Raw genomic sequence first — 20,334 nt, forward strand, 5'->3', positions numbered from 1 at the left:
AGGATAAACATATGTTAAAGTAACAATAGTAAAATGAAGAACAACTGGCTAATATATGTTTGTTAACATAACAGTTTTTCAGATAACTGTAGCCTTAATAAACAGCATAACAGGATGTCCTTTGTCAGAGAGGAAAAAAAAACATAGATAAGTCCCAGGCCCAGACAAACTATGAAAAAAGTGTGACTTAAAGTCTGAAAATACTGTAAATTAAATTTTCTCTGACCGCCCTTAACAGAGGAGCTTTTCCCCCGGACGAGGTAGATCTCTGTATAATATATACAATTGATTGCAGCTTTTGTCTATCACATTAAATTCTTGCACCACTGAATTCCACTTATCTTAAATAATATGAAAATCACTGAATATGTGTTTTTTCAATCAAATATTACCCTTGGTTTAACCGATTGCGTGCACTGTTAACTAAAAAGTTAAAAGTAATGGAGAGTATTTAACAGAGGACTAGGAAGGACGATTTAGTAAACACATCTTAAACAAACACACTGCTTCAAGTCAAATAATGATTGCTGGATCTGTTCTTTATTCACCTCTGTGCTGAAAATCTATTCAGTCCATGCTTTAACAAGTACAGTAACAATCAGTCTTAGAAGTAGTATTTGCACAAAATTGCTCACAAAGATATAAACGAGCCTTAACTGATCAAACAGGACTCTGTTGGACATTAAATGCCTGGCACGTATACCAGTGGATCCAATATAGTTGAATCATACGTGTGATGAACGGCCACGATTCTTTTTATCCACCGAGGATTTCTTGGAAAATATAGACAGTATAATAACACACAAGGTACTGCCCTAGTTTTTCAAATCCTTCCTTCCTGCCAGTGGTTGTGGTCATCTTTCCGAGTAAATTGCAAGCGTAGATGTGATTTGAGCTTCACTGAGCTGCATTCAAGCGGTCATCCCGTTGCCTCAACTGCATGTACTTGATAGCTAGGAGTGTGCTTTAGAGATAACAACATGGAGAAAGGAGAGTTCTGTGGTGAGATATTTTCATTTGTCCATAATATAGTTGTTATTTTGGCTCTGTGAGCCTAGAGCTCTGTAGCTGGCTATAATAAGATAAGGTAAACAGCCCGTAGCACTGCCCTGGCCTGATAACGAAGTCAGGCTTATCTCGGGTAGAATTAAATAGAGTGTTGCACCAGAAATAGTAGCATCCAGGAATATGAGTTTATTTTCTTCCATATTTCATCTTTCTGTTTGCTATTTTGCTTGTCTTTCTGCAGCACTTTGCCATCCTCTTGAAGTATGTCATCCATGTGGCCATTCCTGACATTCCAACATGGGTCAGAGAGGAGATGGCTAAACTGGATTATCAGCGCAGGGAGGCCTTTAAGGTGAATAATGACGTATATTTTGTAGAATGGGAAATATTTGGTAGGGTTCCAACCCCTTAAAAGGCCAAGATGGTCCTTTAGCAGGGGTGCCCAATACGTAGTTTGTAATGGACTCGTGTCATTCGATCGTCTGCTCGTTTGGTGAACATTTGTTCATTTGTCCCTCCCTTGAGGACGTCAATGTCTCTAAAAATAACAATTCAAAGCATTACTCCCGATTTAAGTGAATTGGATGTCTGTCATTGTGAAAGGCAGGCGATGGGCTAAGAAGGACAATCGTTTGTATACAAGATTCCTGCAGCCATATGGTGTGGCTGTTATTTACAGAAAAGATGAATTGAAGTATTCTCAAGGTCTGTGAGGAAGACCAATCATTTTGACAGATTGGCCGCAACAGTGCAACCAATAAACATGGTTAACTTTTTTCCATTTAGAAATTGCTTGTTTCTAATACAGTGTAATTGTATTGTTTTGTAAAATGTCCTAGATGGATTTCCTGACCCATGTAATGATAACTTTTGTATTGTGAGATAATCGTTCGCATTAACCTTGTATTGCAAATCGTATCAATCCCATTCCTAATTAGATCCTTTAGAAACGGTCAATGAGAATCGGGATTTAGTTAATTTTGAAAGGAATCCACCCATCTATTCTCTATACTACTTATCTTAAATAGATCATCCCCAAATAATCCCAGCTGACTTTGCACAGTCTGGACTCGTCGCCAGCCAATTACAATCAAGGTGTCAAATCCATAAAGGGCCACGTGGGTGCATGTTTTCCTTCCAACCAAAGAAGAGGACACCTTTTCACCAATCTGATCTCCTGCTAAATCAGTTGATTGTAGTCAGGCGCTGCACGTTTCAGCAGAAAATTCATTGGTGGAACTGCATACCTGTCAACCTCTGCCGATAACTGCCCTTATAAATGATTATGATTCCCCTTACAAACCCCCAAAAAACCTTACAAACACCGTACGACTTGTACGGTGTTTGTAAGGTTTTTTGGGGGTTTGTAAGGGGAAATCATAATCATTTCTAAGGGCAGTTATCGGCAGAGGTTGACAGGTATGAGTATATACATCACGGGGGGTGCTGGAGCCTATCCCAGCATGATTGTGCAGTTTGTGCGTTCTTGTCCTGGGTGTTTTCGGGGAGAACATGCAAACTCCACACAGGTGGATCAACCTGGATTTGAAGCCAGAAAGCCAGGAACCCAGAACTGTGAGGCTGACACATTAACCACTCACCCACCGGGCCACCCCTTGTTAAAATAATAATGATAAAAGAACAGTATACATACCTGTCAACCTCTGCCGATAACTGCCCTTATAAATGATTATTGATTCCCCTTACAAACCCCCAAAAAACCTTACAAACACCGTACGAGTCGTATGGTGTTTGTAAGGTTTTTTGGGGGTTTGTAAGGGGAATCAATAATCATTTATAAGGGCAGTTATCGGCAGAGGTTGACAGGTATGAACTGGCTGGAACGAAAAAGAGAACACTCTTGGTAACGAGAAGCACCTGACTGCCATCCAGTGATTGCACTCGTAGGACACCAGATTGGTGAAAAGGTGTCCTCTTGATGGGTTGTAACAAAAACCCGCACTCACTGCGGCTCTTTATGGCATAGTTTACCCACCCCTGTTCTAACAGCAATCGTGTTTAGAAAGAAAACAAGAGTGATTACCGCCGCAGCAGTTCCGCACGATTGTGTTTGCCTTCCTCTGCAGAAGCACGAGCGCCAGGCTCAGCAGCACTACCAGCAGCTGCAGAGGAAAAAGAGGGAGGAGGAGGACAGGCAGAGGCAAGTGGAGCACATGGCTCGCAGAGAAAGAGACAGGGATGACGGCAAGGGCGACACTTCCGGGGACCACCACCACGAGAAAAGCCACAGCGGCAAATCGCGCCCCGGCGGAAGCGGCGGGTCGGACAAACCCAAGAGGCCCAGCTCCCTACTGGCCAACAACAACGTAATGAAGCTGAAACAGATCATCCCGCTGCAGAGCAAGTTCTCCTCAGGTGGTGCCCGCTCCCCTCAGTCACCCACTGAAGCAAAGCTACCGGGTTTCCTCAGCTTCAAATTCCTCAAATCGCCCGAGAACAGGAAGGAATCCGTGGCGACTCCTGCATCGGGCGCCGCCGCCAATGGGGCGTCGACATCATCTTCATCAGGTAGCAGCTCACAGGAGCGTTCTCAGTCACCCAGCAAGGCCTTCAACCCTGGCAAATTGTTTAATTTTGGAAAATCCGAAGCTGGGACCTGTGTCAATGGGGCGCCGACGGCCAGATCGGGCGAGGGACTGTCTTCGTCGCAGATCGCCGAGAGACCGGTCTCCAGGTCCGACTTGAATGGAATTCCGGATGAGGTCCCATCACCTGCACGGGAAGGGTCCGAGAACGGACATTCAAGTGAATCGGACCCTTCTGGCCCAAAGGTTTAGTAGCTCCTTTAGTACATAACTAACATCTCTTGTAGAATTTCAAGTTGAAATGGATTCCTGGGGGTTTTGGTGGTCCTGGACAACAAAATAGGCTTTACAGGAATGATGTTTCACTTCCTCTCATGCCACTACATAAAGTCAGCTCCATAAATATTGGGAAATGAGCACAGTTTTCATATTTTTGCTTTGCAACAGAAAAATGGAAAGGAACGAGATGTGCTTTAAACTGCATATTTTCAGCTAATTTAAGATGATCTGCATCCAAATCAGGTAAGTCAGAGGACTAGTGTGTGTATGTGCCTTCCAAATGTAATGGGACAATTGCCTGCTCAACTGGGAACTAGTGCATCGCTTTTTTAAAATTGTTCATGTAAATGGCTGGGTTCAAACCATAGGATGAATTTTGACGCATTTTAAGCAATATTATCTTCTCATATTTAGCCAAATACTTCAGAATTTATTGCATGGCACTCCACAATTTCCTGAAGTATACTGCGGAAATAAATATTCATTCATTTTCTGAACCGCTTTTATCCTCATGAGTTGTGTGTGGGAGGGGGGTGCTGGAGCCTATCCCAGCTGACTTCAGGCCAGAGGCGGGGGATACCCTGAATCGGACAACCATTCACTCACTCTCTTACCTAAGGGCAATTTAGTGTCCAATCAGCCTACCATGCATGTTTTTGGAAAGTGCGAGGAAACCAGAGTACCCAGAGAAAATCCACGCAGGCCCGGGGAGAACATGCAAACTGTCTTCTACACACTCGGACTGCTTGTCACAATGATTTGGTCCTTTAAAAAGTGGGAGGCACATCCGCAAACCGTTGTGATTGCTAAACCTGTCACCTGATTCAAATACCCTCAAAATAAGAGAAATCTGCAGATGAAGCACGTCTTTTAGTTTAGGTTCCAATTACTGTTTAATTAAAACTGTGTTGCTGTCCCAATATTTATGGATCTGATGGCAAGGCACACAATCATGTCTGCAATACATCAAGAAATGCATGAGCTGCATTTCTTATATTTTGAAGCCTTCAAAGCAAAAAGTTGTATTTGTTCATTTCTACTGTGACCAATTGTGGAACAACTTAAAAAACTAAAAACTGGAAGGGGAAAAGGACAAAACATGTAAAAGGGATGTCTAGTTGAACTAAGAGTGTTTTTTTTCATTACCTCAAATCAATATTAGACAACTGTCTTGTTTTTAACTGTGAAATAGTTGGCCCTTCCTTTTTATGTGGAACATATGAAAAGCAATATCAACCATCTTTTAATTTGGAGCAATGATGCAGTTTCTAGTATGACACAACCCTCCCTTTGTATTCGTCCTGAATGAATGATGAGCTTTATTTTCAAAGCGGAGGTGAGGCGAAGCTTTATGCCAATAAGGGATTCTTTGAAGACAAGACAAGAGTTAATAGATTAGTAAATTCTGCTGTCAATGGTTCTCATTAGTGCTGCACAGATACAATTTTTCTGATTCCAGGCTGCGTGATGTTGGCCACTGTATGGATATTTAGACTGAACATTTACTAATGATAAATTTGTTGTACACTATGATTTGAACTCCATCCTAATCTTGAGAAGGGCAACAAACAACTTCCCCCTTTTTAACCATGGTGTGCATAGCGAACGGCCATCTTGATTAGGGCAACCTGCGATTGAAAACGAGATCCAGAAGAGTACTGTATTTTCTCGCATACACGCCATATTTGTCGCCAAAAAAAGACTGAATCGAAGCTACGGCTTATATGCGCACAAATTAGACTGAAGGTGACAAGGACGAAATGCTATAACGCAAGCCAAATTTATTTTGCCGTCTATGAATGAAATTCAAGAAGAAGAAAAAACGTATCTTGCATAAAACTTATCCTCGTTAGGGTGGCGGGGGGTGCTGGAGTCAATCCCAGCTGTCTCCAGGCAAGAGGTGGGGGACACCCTGAATCGGTGGTCAGCCGATCGCAGGGCACAAGGAGACGGACAACCATGCACACTCACATCCATACCTATGGGCAATTTTAGTGTCCAATCAGCCTACCATGCATGTTTTTGGAATATGGGAGGAAACCGGAGTACCCGGAGGAAACCCACGCAGGCCCGGGGAGAACATGCAAACTCCACACAGGTGGGACCTGGATTTGAACCCAGGACCCCAGAGCTGTGAGGCCGACGTGCTAACCACTCACTCCACCGGGCCGCCCTTGTGCAATCCAGCAATCAATCGATTTGTAGAATATCTCACAAATACCACGTGTGATGATTTTTCTTAAGATTTTCCCTTCAAAGTAACACATTTGTACTCCCAATTAAAACCATGAATTTGGAGGTGAAAATTGTGAATCACGGGGCGTCTTGTACTAGAGAAATTGTAAAATTCAATGATTTTAAGGCCATTTTAAGGGTACGGCTTATACGCAGAGGCGGCTAACATGCGAGAAAATACGGTACATATTGTGCAGCACCGGCACGCCTAGTAATCCTGACACTGCGGACGTCATTTTAATGCCATATCGGCACTAATGTTGATATCCATATTGGTGTGAGTCTAGATCTCAAATGAAACATTAAAGAACTGCAAAAAAAGAGAACATTTGGGCCAATTGCTGGTCTATTGACATCCTCTCACAAACGGTTGGTTCTCCATTACACAGAGTTAAATACACTTGGTTAGTGAGTGGCGAACGTTACTTATGCACTAAACGCTACATCACTCAGCTGGAGAGAGCAACCAGCCTCACATCATTATGCAAACTAGACTGTATAGATTTCCTCCTTTCACACAGTACATGAGCAGAATCTGTATTTTTGTAAGACGCTCTCATTTCTGCAGAGCTCCATGAAAGGATTGCTTTATCAGTGCTAATAGTCTTAGTTTGGACCTAGGTGGGTCCAATGTTTTTTTAAAAATGTGACACTGAGTAGACGGATGTTTTTGTTGCAGCTTACTGTTGTGCACTTTTTCCAGCAGATGAGGCCACTGCTTTTTTAGAATTAATAATTTATTTATACATTGGATGGTGACCGTAGTGTTGTAAAGAGTGCAGACTGACCATTTCCCAACCTTTGAGCCAAGACATATAGTTGAAAGGAGGAAAGTAAATCCTCGTCTCAATGTTGTCACTGTCAAAGACAGATGGAAAAAATATTGCATTATTTTTATTTTCCTTTTTTTTTTTATTAAAGGCGCTATCAAACGTCGACCATGTCCAAAAATGAAAATGACTGCCTAATGAAATATTACATGTAGAAAAAAGAAATTGGCTCTCACATCCCAGGCCGGTCCACCTGTGTGGAGTTTGCATGTTCTCCCCGGGCTTGCATGGGTTTTCTCCGGATACTCCGGTTTCTTCCCACATCCCAAAAACATGCATGGTAGGCTGATTGGACACTCTAAATTGCCCATAGGTATGAGTGCGAACGTGAATAGTTGTCCGTCTTCTTGTCCCCTGAGATCGGCTGGCCACCGATTCAGGGTGTCCCCCGCCTTTGGCTCGAAGTTAGCTGGGATAGGCTCCAGCACCCCCTGCGACCCTTGTGAGGATAAATCGGTTCCGTAAATGAATGAATGAATAGTTATTACACCAAAAAAGGGCATTGGGAAACAAACCATCTCGAATAAACCAACAAGCCCCTCCCCCTCACACTGTTTCTGGTTGTGACATCACAATTGGAATTGATGTCTTATCTTTTTAGTGCTGCTCATTCATATTGACAGAACAGTCACATGGGAACAAGAGAATACATAGCATAGCACCTTTATAATGTGAACTCGCATAATATGTAGTGGCAAACATGATTATCTCGCAAGGCACAAGGTTGGGAATTCATTCTCACTTAAAACCATCACAACGTGGGTTGGCAGACATTTTACCTATGCATTGCCACATCACTATCACTGTTAAAAGTTTTTGGCAATAATAGAGGACACTCACCTGTAAAAATCGGTCTTTGTTGTCCATTGTATCGACTGAACACTCACTGTCAGTAGAGCGGTGGTCTCTTCATTCAAAGGTAACTTCATTTGACTATTCTAAGCCCAATTTCCTCTCTGTTAACGTCAAAGTGCAATGGTGAGAATAATGAATATAACTTGATTAAAAAAAGATGGGATGCTGTATAAATTGTGAATAAAAACTGAGGTCGGTTATGTGGATCTGCCTAAAAAAATTATCAAAATCAAACTTTAAATTGAGAAATATGTACTATTTAAAGGGAAAATATGTTCAAAGTTAATTGAGTAAAAAAAAATCGATTTAAAAAAGTTGGGCATGGTAACAATAAAATAGAAAAGACATTTAAAATGCATTTTTCACAGAAGAATTTTCCACTTCCAGATCATCACATTCAGTTTTTAGACATAATTTTATATTAAATGAACTCCCTTGGCATCCAGTTTGTAGTTTCGACCATTTCCTTGTTTCTTGGGTTCCTTATTCGACTTGATATTTTGCCATTTACTTGAAAATGAGAAAAGGCATTTCATTTCTTACAATAGTGTTGGTACTGTACTGAAAAAACAGTGCTTTACAGCATTCCATGTTAATGTCATGTGATACAATTTAGTGGTAAAGGATAAAAAAAAAAAGAGAAACTAATAACTAAATTATGAAACCTTTTTTAAATGACTCATGCCTGCCTGTGAACTTCATTTCCCGTGTGTAAAGAATACTTTTTTTATTGCTGTTGGCTCAAATCAGTATCAGTATAATATTGCATATTCTGAAGCTATGTATGTTTTCAGAAGTATAATGATGGAGGTTACGATAACAGGCTATATCCCACCCATGAAACATCTGTGTATAATTTGGAAAAACAAGGAAGTGTGGTTGGATTTGAGAGCCTAAAAGTTCAATCTTTGTCTCAAACGATGCATCCCAGCGTCAAAGAAAAAGCTAATTAGTAGGGCTAACGAACGGGATGGCACAATGGAATTACTCACCGAAGACAATTCAAGTGTTATGGTCACCATATTTTCAGGGAAACCACAAGTTCATCCTATAGATAAGAAACACATAGACCACTTAATGTATTCATTCTATCCTTTTGCTGCAGTAAAATTGATGGAGTCACGTACCAAGGGGTTAACCTTCAAATGGCGTCACGCAAAATCAGCCAGTGAAGATTTTTTGCTGTCAACATCAGTCGTCATTCACTGATAATCACTTACAGATCATGCTCTTCCAATGTACCACTGTACAAAAACTATTTTAAAGACAACTGGGAAATTGGATTATTTATGTTTTAATTTATTTTGTCATATTTTTGTAAGATCTGAAGTTGATAGTTAATAAAACTATTACAAATGCATTTTGCTTATTTTGTTTGCTGTTTAGCAGTGGTGGACCGTCAGGGTCTGCAAGGCCTTCTCTGCTGGCCTAAAAAATATCTGAATCACAGACTGATGTTAATTATATTTTGTCCATGAATACTTATTAAATAATTCCAAATTGTCTGTCAGCTTCATTTTATTGCTTTTCCCCTTGTTGTGCTGCTTCCAGATGTGTTTTCATATTTAAGCATTTAACTAATCACATTTCAGCCATTATTTGTTGCCAGGGTCAGAAATCTACCTGGAGGCCTTCACAATCTATTCTGATTCCTGCGGCATAAAATAAGCATCGATAAAACTGTTGCTTTAACCAATCAGATTTCGAGTTGGCGACACCAGGCGTAGGGATATGTCATCGCTTTCACAAACTATGATTGGCTACTGATAGAGTGGGCTAGCCAGAGCTACCAATCTATCTGGAGCGAGCTGCACAAGCAAATACATAGTATATTGTTCTGTTGATTTAATAGCGGTTTTGTCAACCCACAATGGCCGAAGGAGGAGAAGAAGTGGATATGGCTGCAGATTTACTGTCAAAGCCATTTTCAAGATGGATTTTTCAAGAAAGGTCGGACAACTCTGAAGCAAGCTAGCCTGTCAAAACCAGAAACTGACATTTTCAGCCCTAAATTGAATAAAAACTTACTATCCTAGAAATACGACAGGACAGGCTCGACTTTTAGCATTAACTTCGATGGCGATAGAAAAGGAGGAAGGAAAGAAGGATGGATTTTGTGGACAAATAAAAATGATTTTTGGTGAGTAAAATGCAGTGGTGTGCCGTCAGGGCCTTCTCTGCTGGCCTAGGACATATCTGAATCACAAACTGATGTTAATTATATTCTGCCCATGAATACTTATTAAATAATTCCAAATTGTCCGTCAGCTTCCTTTCATTGCTTTCCCCTTGGTTGCACTGCTGTGCGAATAAACTAACTCAGGGGTGTCAAACTCATTTCGCATCGTGGGCCACATACGGCCTAGGGAGATGTCAAGTGGGCCGGACTATTAAAATTATACCATGCTCTGCTATAAATAACCCAAATATCATGTCTTTCCTTTGTTTTGGTGTAAAGAAGCACAAGAACATTAGGAAAATATTGAAATTGAATGAACTATCCTTTTTCAAAACATTTCATGAAACACCTCATATTTCCTTAGACAAATGTGCAATTGACTTTTATCATTCACAAATATGCATTGCAACTGATCCCACTGATTGTACAAAGGCACAAAACTTTAATTGGTACTGAAAAATATAGTCATGCACTTTAAGATTAAATGAGACTTTTAAAGAAAGGAATTTTTAAACCACTTACACATACGCATATAAAATCTAAATGTAATCCCTGCGTGCACCTTACAAACTAAGGAGAGTGATTTTAAATGTGTGATGAAGAAAGTGTTCGCCTGTCCTGTAAATCTGTAAACTTCATACATGAAACATACATACACATACAATAAATACTGAAAATTTATGGAATTGCTGCTGTTTTCAGTCTGTCTCAGTGATGCGGCTTGTCTTCTACTCTGATGGAAAGAGTGCGCCCCTAAGCGGATAATCCATGAATTGCAGCGAATTAAAAATATTAATTCCAGGTCTTTTATGCATTTTTTCCACTTTCAAATTATCCTGCGGGCCTGATCGAACCTCCTTGGGGGCCGGTTCCGGCCCGCGGGCCGCATGTTTGACACCCCTGCTTTAGCCAAATGAATCCCAATTGAAAAAGCAATCCAAGTATGTAACCTTAGAAGTCAAAAACAAACACTGAAGTCCATGTCACCGCAATGTTCATAATGTGCAATATTGTATCTTAAAGTATTAAAGCCCAACCAAAAAGTATTTACAGTACGTTATTATGAAAACAATGTATTTGTCTTGAAGTATTAATGCCCAACCTAAAAGTATTTGCAGCCCCCTGACTAATGCACTCTATGATGAAAACGATCTCTTTTTTGTGTCTATGTGTAATAGGCGTGGCCGAGCCGTGGCTGTGGTCAGAGTTCAAAAGACCCGCCGCCACGCCGCCATTTTTCAAAATGGCGGATGAGCCGGAGGCTGGGCGCGTTGGACTGCTGAGCTGCTCAGAATTGACGATTTCCCGAAGAAAGACCCGACAAACTTCTTCCAGCACAATGCAGCGCGTTCGGTACTTTGTCTTTTGGGGATTTCGTAGCCCCAGTTCTCATTTCAAGAGTGCTTTTTGACGGGAACGTGCTTCATTGGTGTGATGTAGCCCCGACGTGGATGCAAACACAAATGTTTGCTAGCAAGTTGGCTACATTGCATCACCTATTGCTCTTAATGTTTAAAAAGAAACCCTTCCATTGTGTGTTTCAGTCCCTCAACGAGGACACACTGCTGGGAAACATCAAGAATGTGGCCATAACGGCCAAAAAGGAACAGTTTGTCGGCAAAGTGAGTCTTTTTTTAAATACCTTCTAATTCCTCTACCCGTGTAATTGGATTGGATAACTTTATTCATCCCGTATTCGGGAAATTTTGTTGTCACAGTAATGTTTAGATATCAGCGACCAGTGTTCACGGCTTTCCTAAATTAGCTTGTTTAGCATCATGATACACTCCAATTTTGAATGAAGACACTTAAACTGGGTTGGCGTTGATTTTTATTAGCAAGATCCTGTGTGGGTAACTCACACTCACACTAGTGCCATCAAGTGGAGGTGTAAGGAATAAACAGTACACTTCTAGAATACGTATATACCTTTGCCCTTCCCTTTCCTAAAGGAAGACTTCAGGGCTTGGACCTTTTGATTTTTAATTGTGGTTTTGACAAAACCTAAGCGAGACATTCATTCAACCGTAGCGCAGGGGTCATTTTTGACTCGTTTAAACAACCATTTTTCCTCCGTCTCAGAGCCTTGTGAGACGCATTTTATTTTTTTGATTGAATGGGAGTCATTTGTGCATCAAAATGGTTAAATAAGCAATGACAATCATGCTGTGGTGTTTTGCAGAGGTTTAAAGCCATGCAGATGGTGGAAGCTGTCCAAATCTACAAGACCAGAGAAGTCGTGTATGACGTAAGTCCTGTTTTTCAGGTTATTTGATTTATTATTTTCATGTCATGTGTACTAAAAATACTCTATTTTGCTTCTCTTCAAGGTCCACCCAAGTTTACCAAATCAACGCTTAAGAAAGGTGACTTTGGAGCGTGGCACAGCCTTTGACACCAACATCTTGAGGGCCCCTATCCAGTATGTTTTCCATATCTCCCACCACATCTGAAAAGAGATGGGTCTTTCTCATGTTGGTAAAACCTAACTTAGTGTTGTTTTTTGGTCAAATCTTTTGACCTAACTGGCTCCCAGTCTATTTTTTTTTATGTTGGACTTAGTCTATTGTGCTTTGACCCTCTTATTTTTTCCTCCCCAGAATTCCATCCAGTGCCAAGAAAAGATTCATCAATGGAAACACCACCTCATCTTTAAATGCTGGAAGATCTGTGTGAACTTTTCAATTACCCCATTTTGTGGGAAAATAAAACCTTTGAAATATACTCATGTATTTTTCTTCATAGAACTAGCAAAGGAATGCAAGCAACATGACATTTTAGAATTTTTATTCAAAGAAATACATTTGCACACTTAGGATCACATTGATTGGCGTAGCTGGTATTCTCCACCTGTAGACAAAAGCAACATTTAGAATAAACACCAAGAAAAAAAAAGACCATCGAGGGTCTTGGGTCTTTTTCTCCAAGTATTTTAACAAAGACAAATGACACTCAAATCTCTTTTATTAAAATTTCTGATTGAAAAAAAAAAGAAATCCTCCTCACCTTAGGGATCGGGACATCACCTATAAAATAAGAGGGGGTTAGTAAATTGCAACTTTAGTCAATAAAATAATGTGAGATTGGAATGTTTTGACTTGGATACATTACAATATAACCCGGAAATAAGTTGCTTCCGGTAGCCAGCGCTATCGCATTTTGATCTTAATCCATATGCGTCTGACGAAATAGTGCGTGCTTTGTGGGTCTAAAATACAGAAATAGCAGTCGTTACTGACACTGCGGCGTAAGAAACGATGCGCCAAATAGGCGTGAAAATACGGTATTAACCTCAGAGCAGAGTTCAGAGACGATGCATCATCTTCAAGTGGGCAACCTGGGAAGATCACCTGGTCCTCCAGGGTCTGGACATCACCATGGACCTGGTGCATGCACAAAAATAGAGCAAAAGTTATCATATACAGAGACTGGAGATTCAACAGATAGGTTTAGGTGGTTTTTTTTTGGGGGGGGGGGGGGGGGGGGGTAATTAGTATTACCTTAATACCTTGGCCCAGTCTCCTCTCCCCTCAAGGGTGTGCATGGTTCTGGACACACGGGAACAGCTTCATCTTGATTTAACCAAGCTATTTGGGAAGTGCAAACAATTATTACAGGAAAGAGAAATCTTAACGTAAATGATCAAGATAAAGAATGAAAATAAGTTAGTGAGTACTCGGTGCTAATTTCCCCTTTCCAGACAAAGCGATTCAATATACAGACTGATGTTAAAAAACTAGGAGAAAGTCGGCTTAACCATTTTGGTATCAATGATTTTTGTTTAAAACAGAATTACAAATTGGAAAAGGGCGTTTAGCAATCGCAGTGAAAACTATCATTACATTCAACACACCTTCACCTGGCAAACTGACCGTTGATATCTCGGCTTTGTTTGATAAAATTAAGTCTTCCCCCACGACTCAATAGTGGAGAGAATACGGACAAAATACTTTTGAAGTCAAATGTCGTGAGGCTAATGCTAAGCTAGCTAGTGACATGCCAAGGAGCCCATACTTCAAATGTCGACGGTGTGTTCGACCTGGCAATAAACTAACAGATTTGTTGGCGTTTTGGCTCAATTGATCCCTAAAAAAATCTCCCGGTAGGGTGTTAAAAATGCACATAGGCCAGTAAATTGCTCTAGTCTAGGGCTTACCTCGTTTGGGTGCTAGTCGTTCGACCGACGGCATGGAAATGGCTGCGCTAAAGGGCGAGATGCTGCGCAGGTGCATAATTTAAGCACCTGCGTCACCAATGGGCGTAACCACGCCCATAGGAGGTGATTTGTCCTCCCGACTCAATGACCATGTTTGGAAGATGACGTACTATAGTCGCCATTTTTGTAGTCTTGATGCTGTAAAAGAGTGTGTTCGTTTTTTTTTTTTTTATATAAAAAGCCTTACTTTGCATGGTCATTTAAAAAAAATAAAAAGCCTTACTATACATGGTCATTTTTTAAAGAAAAAAGCCTTACTATACATGGTCCTTTTTTACAAATTAAAAAGCCTTACTATATACTATGTCGTTTTTTTTAAAGAAAAAAAGCCTTACTATATACACTATGTCGTTTTTTAGGAAAAAAAACTTACTATACTATGTCGTTTTTTAGGAAAAAAGCCTTACTATACTATGTCGTTTTTTAGGAAAAAAAGCCTTACTATACTATGCCGTTTTTTAAGAAAAAAAGCCTTACTATACTATGTCGTTTTTAAAGAAAAAAAGCCTTACTATATACCAGGGGTGTCAAACTCATTTCGCATCGTGGGCCACATACGGCCTAGGGAGATGTCAAGTGCGCCGGACCATTAAAATTATACCATGCTCTGCTATAAATAACCAAAATATCATGTATTTCTTTTGTTTTGGTGTAAAGAAGCACAAGAACACTAGGAAAATATTGAAATTGAATGAACTATCCTTTTACAAAACATTTCATGAAACACCTCATATTTCCTTAGACAAATGTGCAATTGACTTTTATCATTCAGATAAAAACGCATTCAGGCCAGTGAATTGCTCTATTCCTTACCTCGTTGGCGTGCTCATAGACCATCAGCGTGTGAAAGGCTTTCCAAAAGGAATGGTTACTGCGCATGCGCTTAACTAACTCGTCTGCGTCTACAATAGGCGTAAGCTCTGGCTACTCCACTCTACCACTAGCCAATCATAGGTGAAAAGCAATGACGTATCCCTACGCCTGCGACAAGGCAATGACTTGACAATGCTTCATTGTCTCATCTCATTTTCTGAACCGCTTTATCCTCATTAGGGTGACAGGTGGTGCTGGAGCCTATCCCAGCTGACTAGGCCAGAGGACACGGAGACAAACAACCATTCACCCTCACACCCATAGCTAAGGGCAATTTTTTAGTGTCCAATCAGCTTACCATGCATGTCTTTAGAATGTGGGAGGAAACCCAAGCACCCAGAGAAAACCCACACAGGCCTCTAGAGAACATGCAAACTACACACATTTGGACCGAGCTGGATTTGAACCCAAGTTCCCCAGTGTGAGCCTGACGTGCTAACCACTCATCTGCCGGATGACGAAAGAAGCGCCACGCAGCCCAAATGGCGCCAGTTCAGTTTTATTTCAGCAAAGCTAGAGGGGGGAAAAACATCTGATCTAACACATAAGAGGGTGGAAAAAGGCTTCAGGTGTTTTAGAACAGTCTTAGCAGAAGCATAAAAATGGTCTTGTGTGCCTAAAACTGACAGGATATTGACACAGTGGGTAGCAAGATGGCAGTCCACATTGTTTTAATCCCCATCAAATAAATCTGTACATATCTTTATTCCATTTTGTAATGAGCAAGAAAGGAAATGATGAAACAAGACTGGATGAGAACTGCATGCTAACAATCTTTTTTAAACCCATCAGCAAACTAAAAAAAATAAATAAAAGTTGATTCGGGGATACAATGGGATCCAAACCACGTTGACCAGTCGTAAGGCCTCTAGGCTAATAATTCATAAATGCCATTTAAAAAAAAAAACCACTAACGTCCAGGATCAATTCTACTCTGCACCAAGGCTTCTCTGAATTGTAGTTCTTTCTTACAATGTACCTAATATCTTTTTAAAAAGTGCATATTAAATTAAATGATGGATTTGACATTTATTTACACAAACCGTAGTCCATTACAATTTATAATTAAATTCATACCTAGCTTGTACTAAGCTTTGACTTAATAACCTCACTCAGATGGTTGGAGCGATTTGCTTTTGTTTTTGATGGATTAAAAAAAAAGCAGCCAAAACATAATGTAGAGCTGCACTGGAAAACTACAAGAGGACACCGCTTCTACTTCATGCCGTTCTTTCACAGTGCACTCTTGCTTATATGAATTCAAACAGTAAGGGCAAACGTCGCCATTGTTAGAGTGGGCCGGGAATCTGAAAGGGGGCGGGGCACTTCGGCAGACAGGAAACGCATTGCCGTACTTGAACAATGAGCAACAAAAGTCAAATGGAGACGCTTTATCAAACTGGACTGGTCATGTCTCTCGCCCACTCGAACCTGCCTTTTTAACAAATCGCTTACCACATGTAAAGCACAACACGCGCAGCTGGGCATGCACACAGACATACGTTACACAGTACACATATCCCAACGGCAAATGGCATCTACGCCCCGGCTCTCAAATTGTCAAGGAGTGGTTATGAATGTTTCAAAGTGTGGATTTCCTTTACTTCTTCAAAGTGAAGCCCTCTTAGACGCCTGCTTAATGAGATCAGTGAAGTGGGAATACCGTTTCTGATTTCAAATTTGTTTTGTCTGGCTATCTCCTGCGCACAAACCCACGCACACGCTTATGAGTCTTCATTCATTTCTTGGCTGTCTGTCCTGGCGATCTTTCTCGGCGGCGCTGGGCTGTCACCCTCCCCTTGTTCCTGTTCCCGTTTCTTTGCTGCGTTCTGTAGGTCAAAACGAAAGATGAGCGACCGCGCACCGAGGCTTAGCAACTTCCCAACATGCTCACCTCTTTGTCCCACTGATGATGGAGGTAGCGCAGAAGGATGTTGGTTTTCTCTGTGACAATAACTTGGAAGGCAGGGAGGAGGCAAACAACAACAAAAGTAATAAAAATATATTTCAATTGAAAGTGCCTTTCAAAACACTCAAGGACACTGGAAATGATGATGGTTTTATGACGCGTATAGCCACCTTCAAGGCAGTCTGACTCTCTAGATTGAGGATTCTTAAAGCCTATACACACTTGGTTTGGTCTGGACTAAACCTAAAAAGTCTGTGGTGTGCACCTTTGGGCCTACGTGCTGCCAAAATTTTTCATCCAGTAAAAAATAAAGGGAAACAAATGTAACCATTAAATGACAAATTATATTGAAAGATTTAAAGTGGGCCCTGTTGGTACCTTCTTTTAGAAATCCTTCGTTGCTATCATAAGTTTCTAAAGAGAATTTGTCCCACTCAGCAGAATGTCTGACTAGTGTAGGGGTGGTGAACACATGGCCCTCGACCCTCATGTGGCTCCCGGCCAAAACGAATGCATCTTTGCTTCTTATATTTTGTATATAGATAGTGTGGCTCCTTGCCTCATTTCATGTTTCTTTTATTTTTATTCTCTCTTAAAACACACTCAAATTCATCAGGGCCCATTAAAAGCCCAAAATTATATTTCCAAAAATAATTTTTCACATTGAATTTTTTTATACTGCTTCTAAACTCTGGCTCTTTGACTCAGTTTAAAATTTTTTGGCACTTTGTGTCTAACTTGTTCGCCACCCCTAGCCTAGTGGTTTGTTTTACTTCTATCGAAAACCTAAATGACACTGAAAACTCACGCTACAACTGCATCGCATCCGATCTTATTGCAAAATTACTACTACTACTAGTACCACTACAAAAATAGCCGTATTGGATCGGACATTAGGAATGACTACTCTTCTACTGAGCCATGCAGTCCCATATTGTAAAAAAAAGGGTTAAGAGAAGGGTGAAGATGAGGAATATTGCAAAAATGGAAGCCGGTTGATGTGGTGATGTCGTTAATGTGAACGCCCTGTCACGATTGACACCCAGGCTCTTAACCTGAGTAGCTCGACTAATGGATAAATTGTTGATGGAAATAGACAAGGTATTGTAATTAATGAGCATGGGGGGGTGTCAACTAAAACAACTTCTAATTTTGAGCTGCTCTTTTTGTTGGAGCCATGAAATTAGGTCTTGTAGGAAGACAGTGAGAGGAGAGTAGAAGGGAGGGAGGTTGGTTTTGAAGAAATCTACATCTGGGTGTTATCTGCGTAGCAGTGAAAGTGGATGTTATATTTTCAGATAATAGGACCGGAGGAGAGACTGTAAATGATAAGGAGTAGTGGCCGCAGGAAAGGGATGGGAATCAAATTTAAATTGCAGGAGGCCAGATAGGACGTGACCCATGCGTAAGGCGAGGGGGTGATACCGATTACAAAATAGTTGGTTCAGAAAGAAATTTTGAGAAATGGCACAAAAGGTTGAGGGGAAAACAAGGATTGAGAATATTTTGAGGAAAACGGTTAACGGGGGTTAAACCGAATGGAACCTGTTTGTAAAGGGTATTGGTGGTGAGATGGTCATGGAGTTGAGAGGCACTGATTTATTTATTTTTTAAATGAGAAATGAAAAATAATTTGGAGATAGGTAGGGCTTAATGAAAGTGGTATGATCCATGCAGGGTTTCTTGAGAATGATGGTAAGAATGAAAAGAGATGGGACTTTATAGAATATTGCCTAAGCAGTGTGTTTGTTGTTTAGAGTCAGCACGTGTGTAGACATTGCAAATGTTGACATTTCAATAGTACTCACTCTGTTCAGAAGGGTATTCACGAGTTGGAAGATACACAGAGGGTCTCCGATTCTGCAAAGAAGAGCAAAATAAATCCCCCGGCAACCATATTTTTTTTAGTAAATGAAGGGATGAGCAAAACAAAATGTACTTACAGATGCTTTACAAACAGAGTCTGCATGAAACCTGCTGAAGTTGCTTTTGTTGTAGACGGGGAGCCCTTTTAGGAAATCGGCCTGTAGATGGAGATAAAAATTGGATAATTGTTATTTTTTTCATGATCAGTTCCCAAAACACGTATTTCAATGGGCACTAGAAGAGGAATGATACCGGCGGAATGACCTCAGAGATGAGAAGAATGACGTGAAACATGAACACTTAAACGACTCGCGGCTATTTGTTTGTTAACGTGACCTCCACGCGAGTGACAAGCTTCGCATTGGTATTTCGTGTTTTAGATACCTTTTCCATGACAGCAGGCGACAACAAATACCGGCTTCGAAGGTAGTGTTTGCTGCTCCGGACTCCGCCGTACACGTCGTGGTCGTAGTAGCCAATGTGTTTACGACTGTTACAAATAGCCTACCGCTTGACGAAATTAGAGATGATTACGGCTCTTCAGTCGGTGGCACTTGCCACGCATACACAAAACTCGCGTTCAAAACCCTATTTTCATTCTATATTGCGGCGTGTGGAGGAGTGTATCGGTCTGAGAAACAGCCGCTTAAAAAGCATAAATTAGCAGAGCTGGTTATTCAGGAGCTCCAGAGCTAGCATGACGGCATCCGTAGATATCACGTGTATAGAGAGCTAGATGTGAAAAGTTGGACTTGGAGACGTCAGCAACTGGCAGCCATCTTGAAACAGTGTCATTCTCTCGTAGGCTCTTAGCAGAGAACCGAAAGTGGGCGATTTTCTCCACTAAATAGTCTTAAATCATGAATGATTTTTAAATGGATTGGATTATGAAAAATCATAATGACGTATATGACGGTATCGGTGCTTGTTTAGACCACGCCCCGGAAACGCGTGTCTTTATCCGGCAAACAAGAAGTGGCTGACAATTTGGGAGCGTCTCTTAGTGTCTGGAAGTCATAGAGAAAGTAACAACTAACCAAACAACAAATACGTACATAAATAGTTTTTTTTCCTTCTTCCAAACAGTTTGGAACACAATGAGATATAAATACACGAAAATTACTCCACCATATAATTATTCGCGCAAGATTAATATTCCGTGGGAAAATTCTAAAAAAAAAAGTGCGCGCGAGTTCCAGAAAAAAATATTTTGTCTGTTAAAAAATGTATTTTGCGCATGCAAAAGTAAGTCAATCTTTCAATTCCATACAGTCCCCTCAGAATGACTATTCTCAGGCAATTTTCAAATTGTTCATAATTCTACAGCGAATTTTACCCCCTCAATACAATACTTTTGTTAAATGAATTTCATGCGTCATAATCTATTTGGATAATTTCCAGTATTCACACAGGAAAAAAACTGAACCCATATTCCAAAATCGTCCTCTATTTAGCAAAACGGATGTATTTTTAAATTTACATAATGTAATTTTATTGTGTGCCACTAGAGGGCAGCTATTCCCGTCCATGAATCCAAC

General features: G+C 40.7%; 2 protein-coding genes and 1 long non-coding RNA gene across 10 annotated transcripts in view; 2 read left to right on the forward strand and 1 right to left on the reverse strand.

The window, feature by feature from the left end:
- Positions 1–6,702, forward strand: part of ano8b (anoctamin 8b) — a 35,054-nt gene extending 28,352 nt beyond the window's left edge. For all 3 annotated transcript variants that reach the window (XM_077607665.1, XM_077607666.1, XM_077607667.1), the window contains exons 18-19: positions 1,250–1,360; positions 3,096–6,702. In XM_077607665.1, the coding sequence (XP_077463791.1) occupies positions 1,250–1,360; positions 3,096–3,806 (822 nt within the window). In that variant the 3' untranslated portion in view covers positions 3,807–6,702. The remainder of the gene's footprint in view (positions 1–1,249; positions 1,361–3,095) is intronic.
- A 4,412-nt stretch (positions 6,703–11,114) lies between these two features.
- LOC144079077 (uncharacterized) lies at positions 11,115–12,656 on the forward strand. 4 transcript variants are annotated; one of them, XR_013301405.1, is made up of 5 exons: positions 11,115–11,285; positions 11,477–11,554; positions 12,115–12,180; positions 12,263–12,410; positions 12,533–12,656. It is a non-coding gene; the product is annotated as an uncharacterized LOC144079077 (long non-coding RNA). The 4 variants fall into 4 exon arrangements; XR_013301404.1 differs by having other exon boundaries at positions 12,263–12,406; XR_013301406.1 differs by having other exon boundaries at positions 12,263–12,354.
- Positions 12,657–12,702: 46 nt separating this feature from the next.
- dda1 (DET1 and DDB1 associated 1) lies at positions 12,703–19,568 on the reverse strand. 3 transcript variants are annotated; one of them, XM_077607621.1, is made up of 10 exons: positions 19,181–19,568; positions 18,874–18,954; positions 18,739–18,790; positions 16,916–16,977; positions 14,089–16,850; positions 13,433–13,519; positions 13,224–13,315; positions 13,044–13,140; positions 12,939–12,958; positions 12,703–12,782 (listed from the first exon to the last, which is right to left on the reverse strand). In XM_077607621.1, the coding sequence occupies exons 1-5, from the start codon at positions 19,187–19,189 to the stop codon at positions 16,746–16,748; spliced, it is 309 nt and encodes a 102-aa protein (XP_077463747.1). In that variant the 5' UTR covers positions 19,190–19,568; the 3' UTR covers positions 12,703–12,782; positions 12,939–12,958; positions 13,044–13,140; positions 13,224–13,315; positions 13,433–13,519; positions 14,089–16,745. The 3 variants fall into 3 exon arrangements, with proteins under 3 accessions (XP_077463747.1, XP_077463748.1, XP_077463746.1); XM_077607622.1 differs by lacking the exon at positions 13,044–13,140 and having other exon boundaries at positions 13,441–13,519; XM_077607620.1 differs by lacking the exon at positions 13,044–13,140.
- Between the last annotated feature and the right edge of the window lie 766 nt (positions 19,569–20,334).

Source organism: Stigmatopora argus, chromosome 8 (genome assembly GCF_051989625.1).
Source record: "Stigmatopora argus isolate UIUO_Sarg chromosome 8, RoL_Sarg_1.0, whole genome shotgun sequence".
NCBI classification, from domain to species: Eukaryota; Metazoa; Chordata; class Actinopteri; order Syngnathiformes; family Syngnathidae; genus Stigmatopora; species Stigmatopora argus.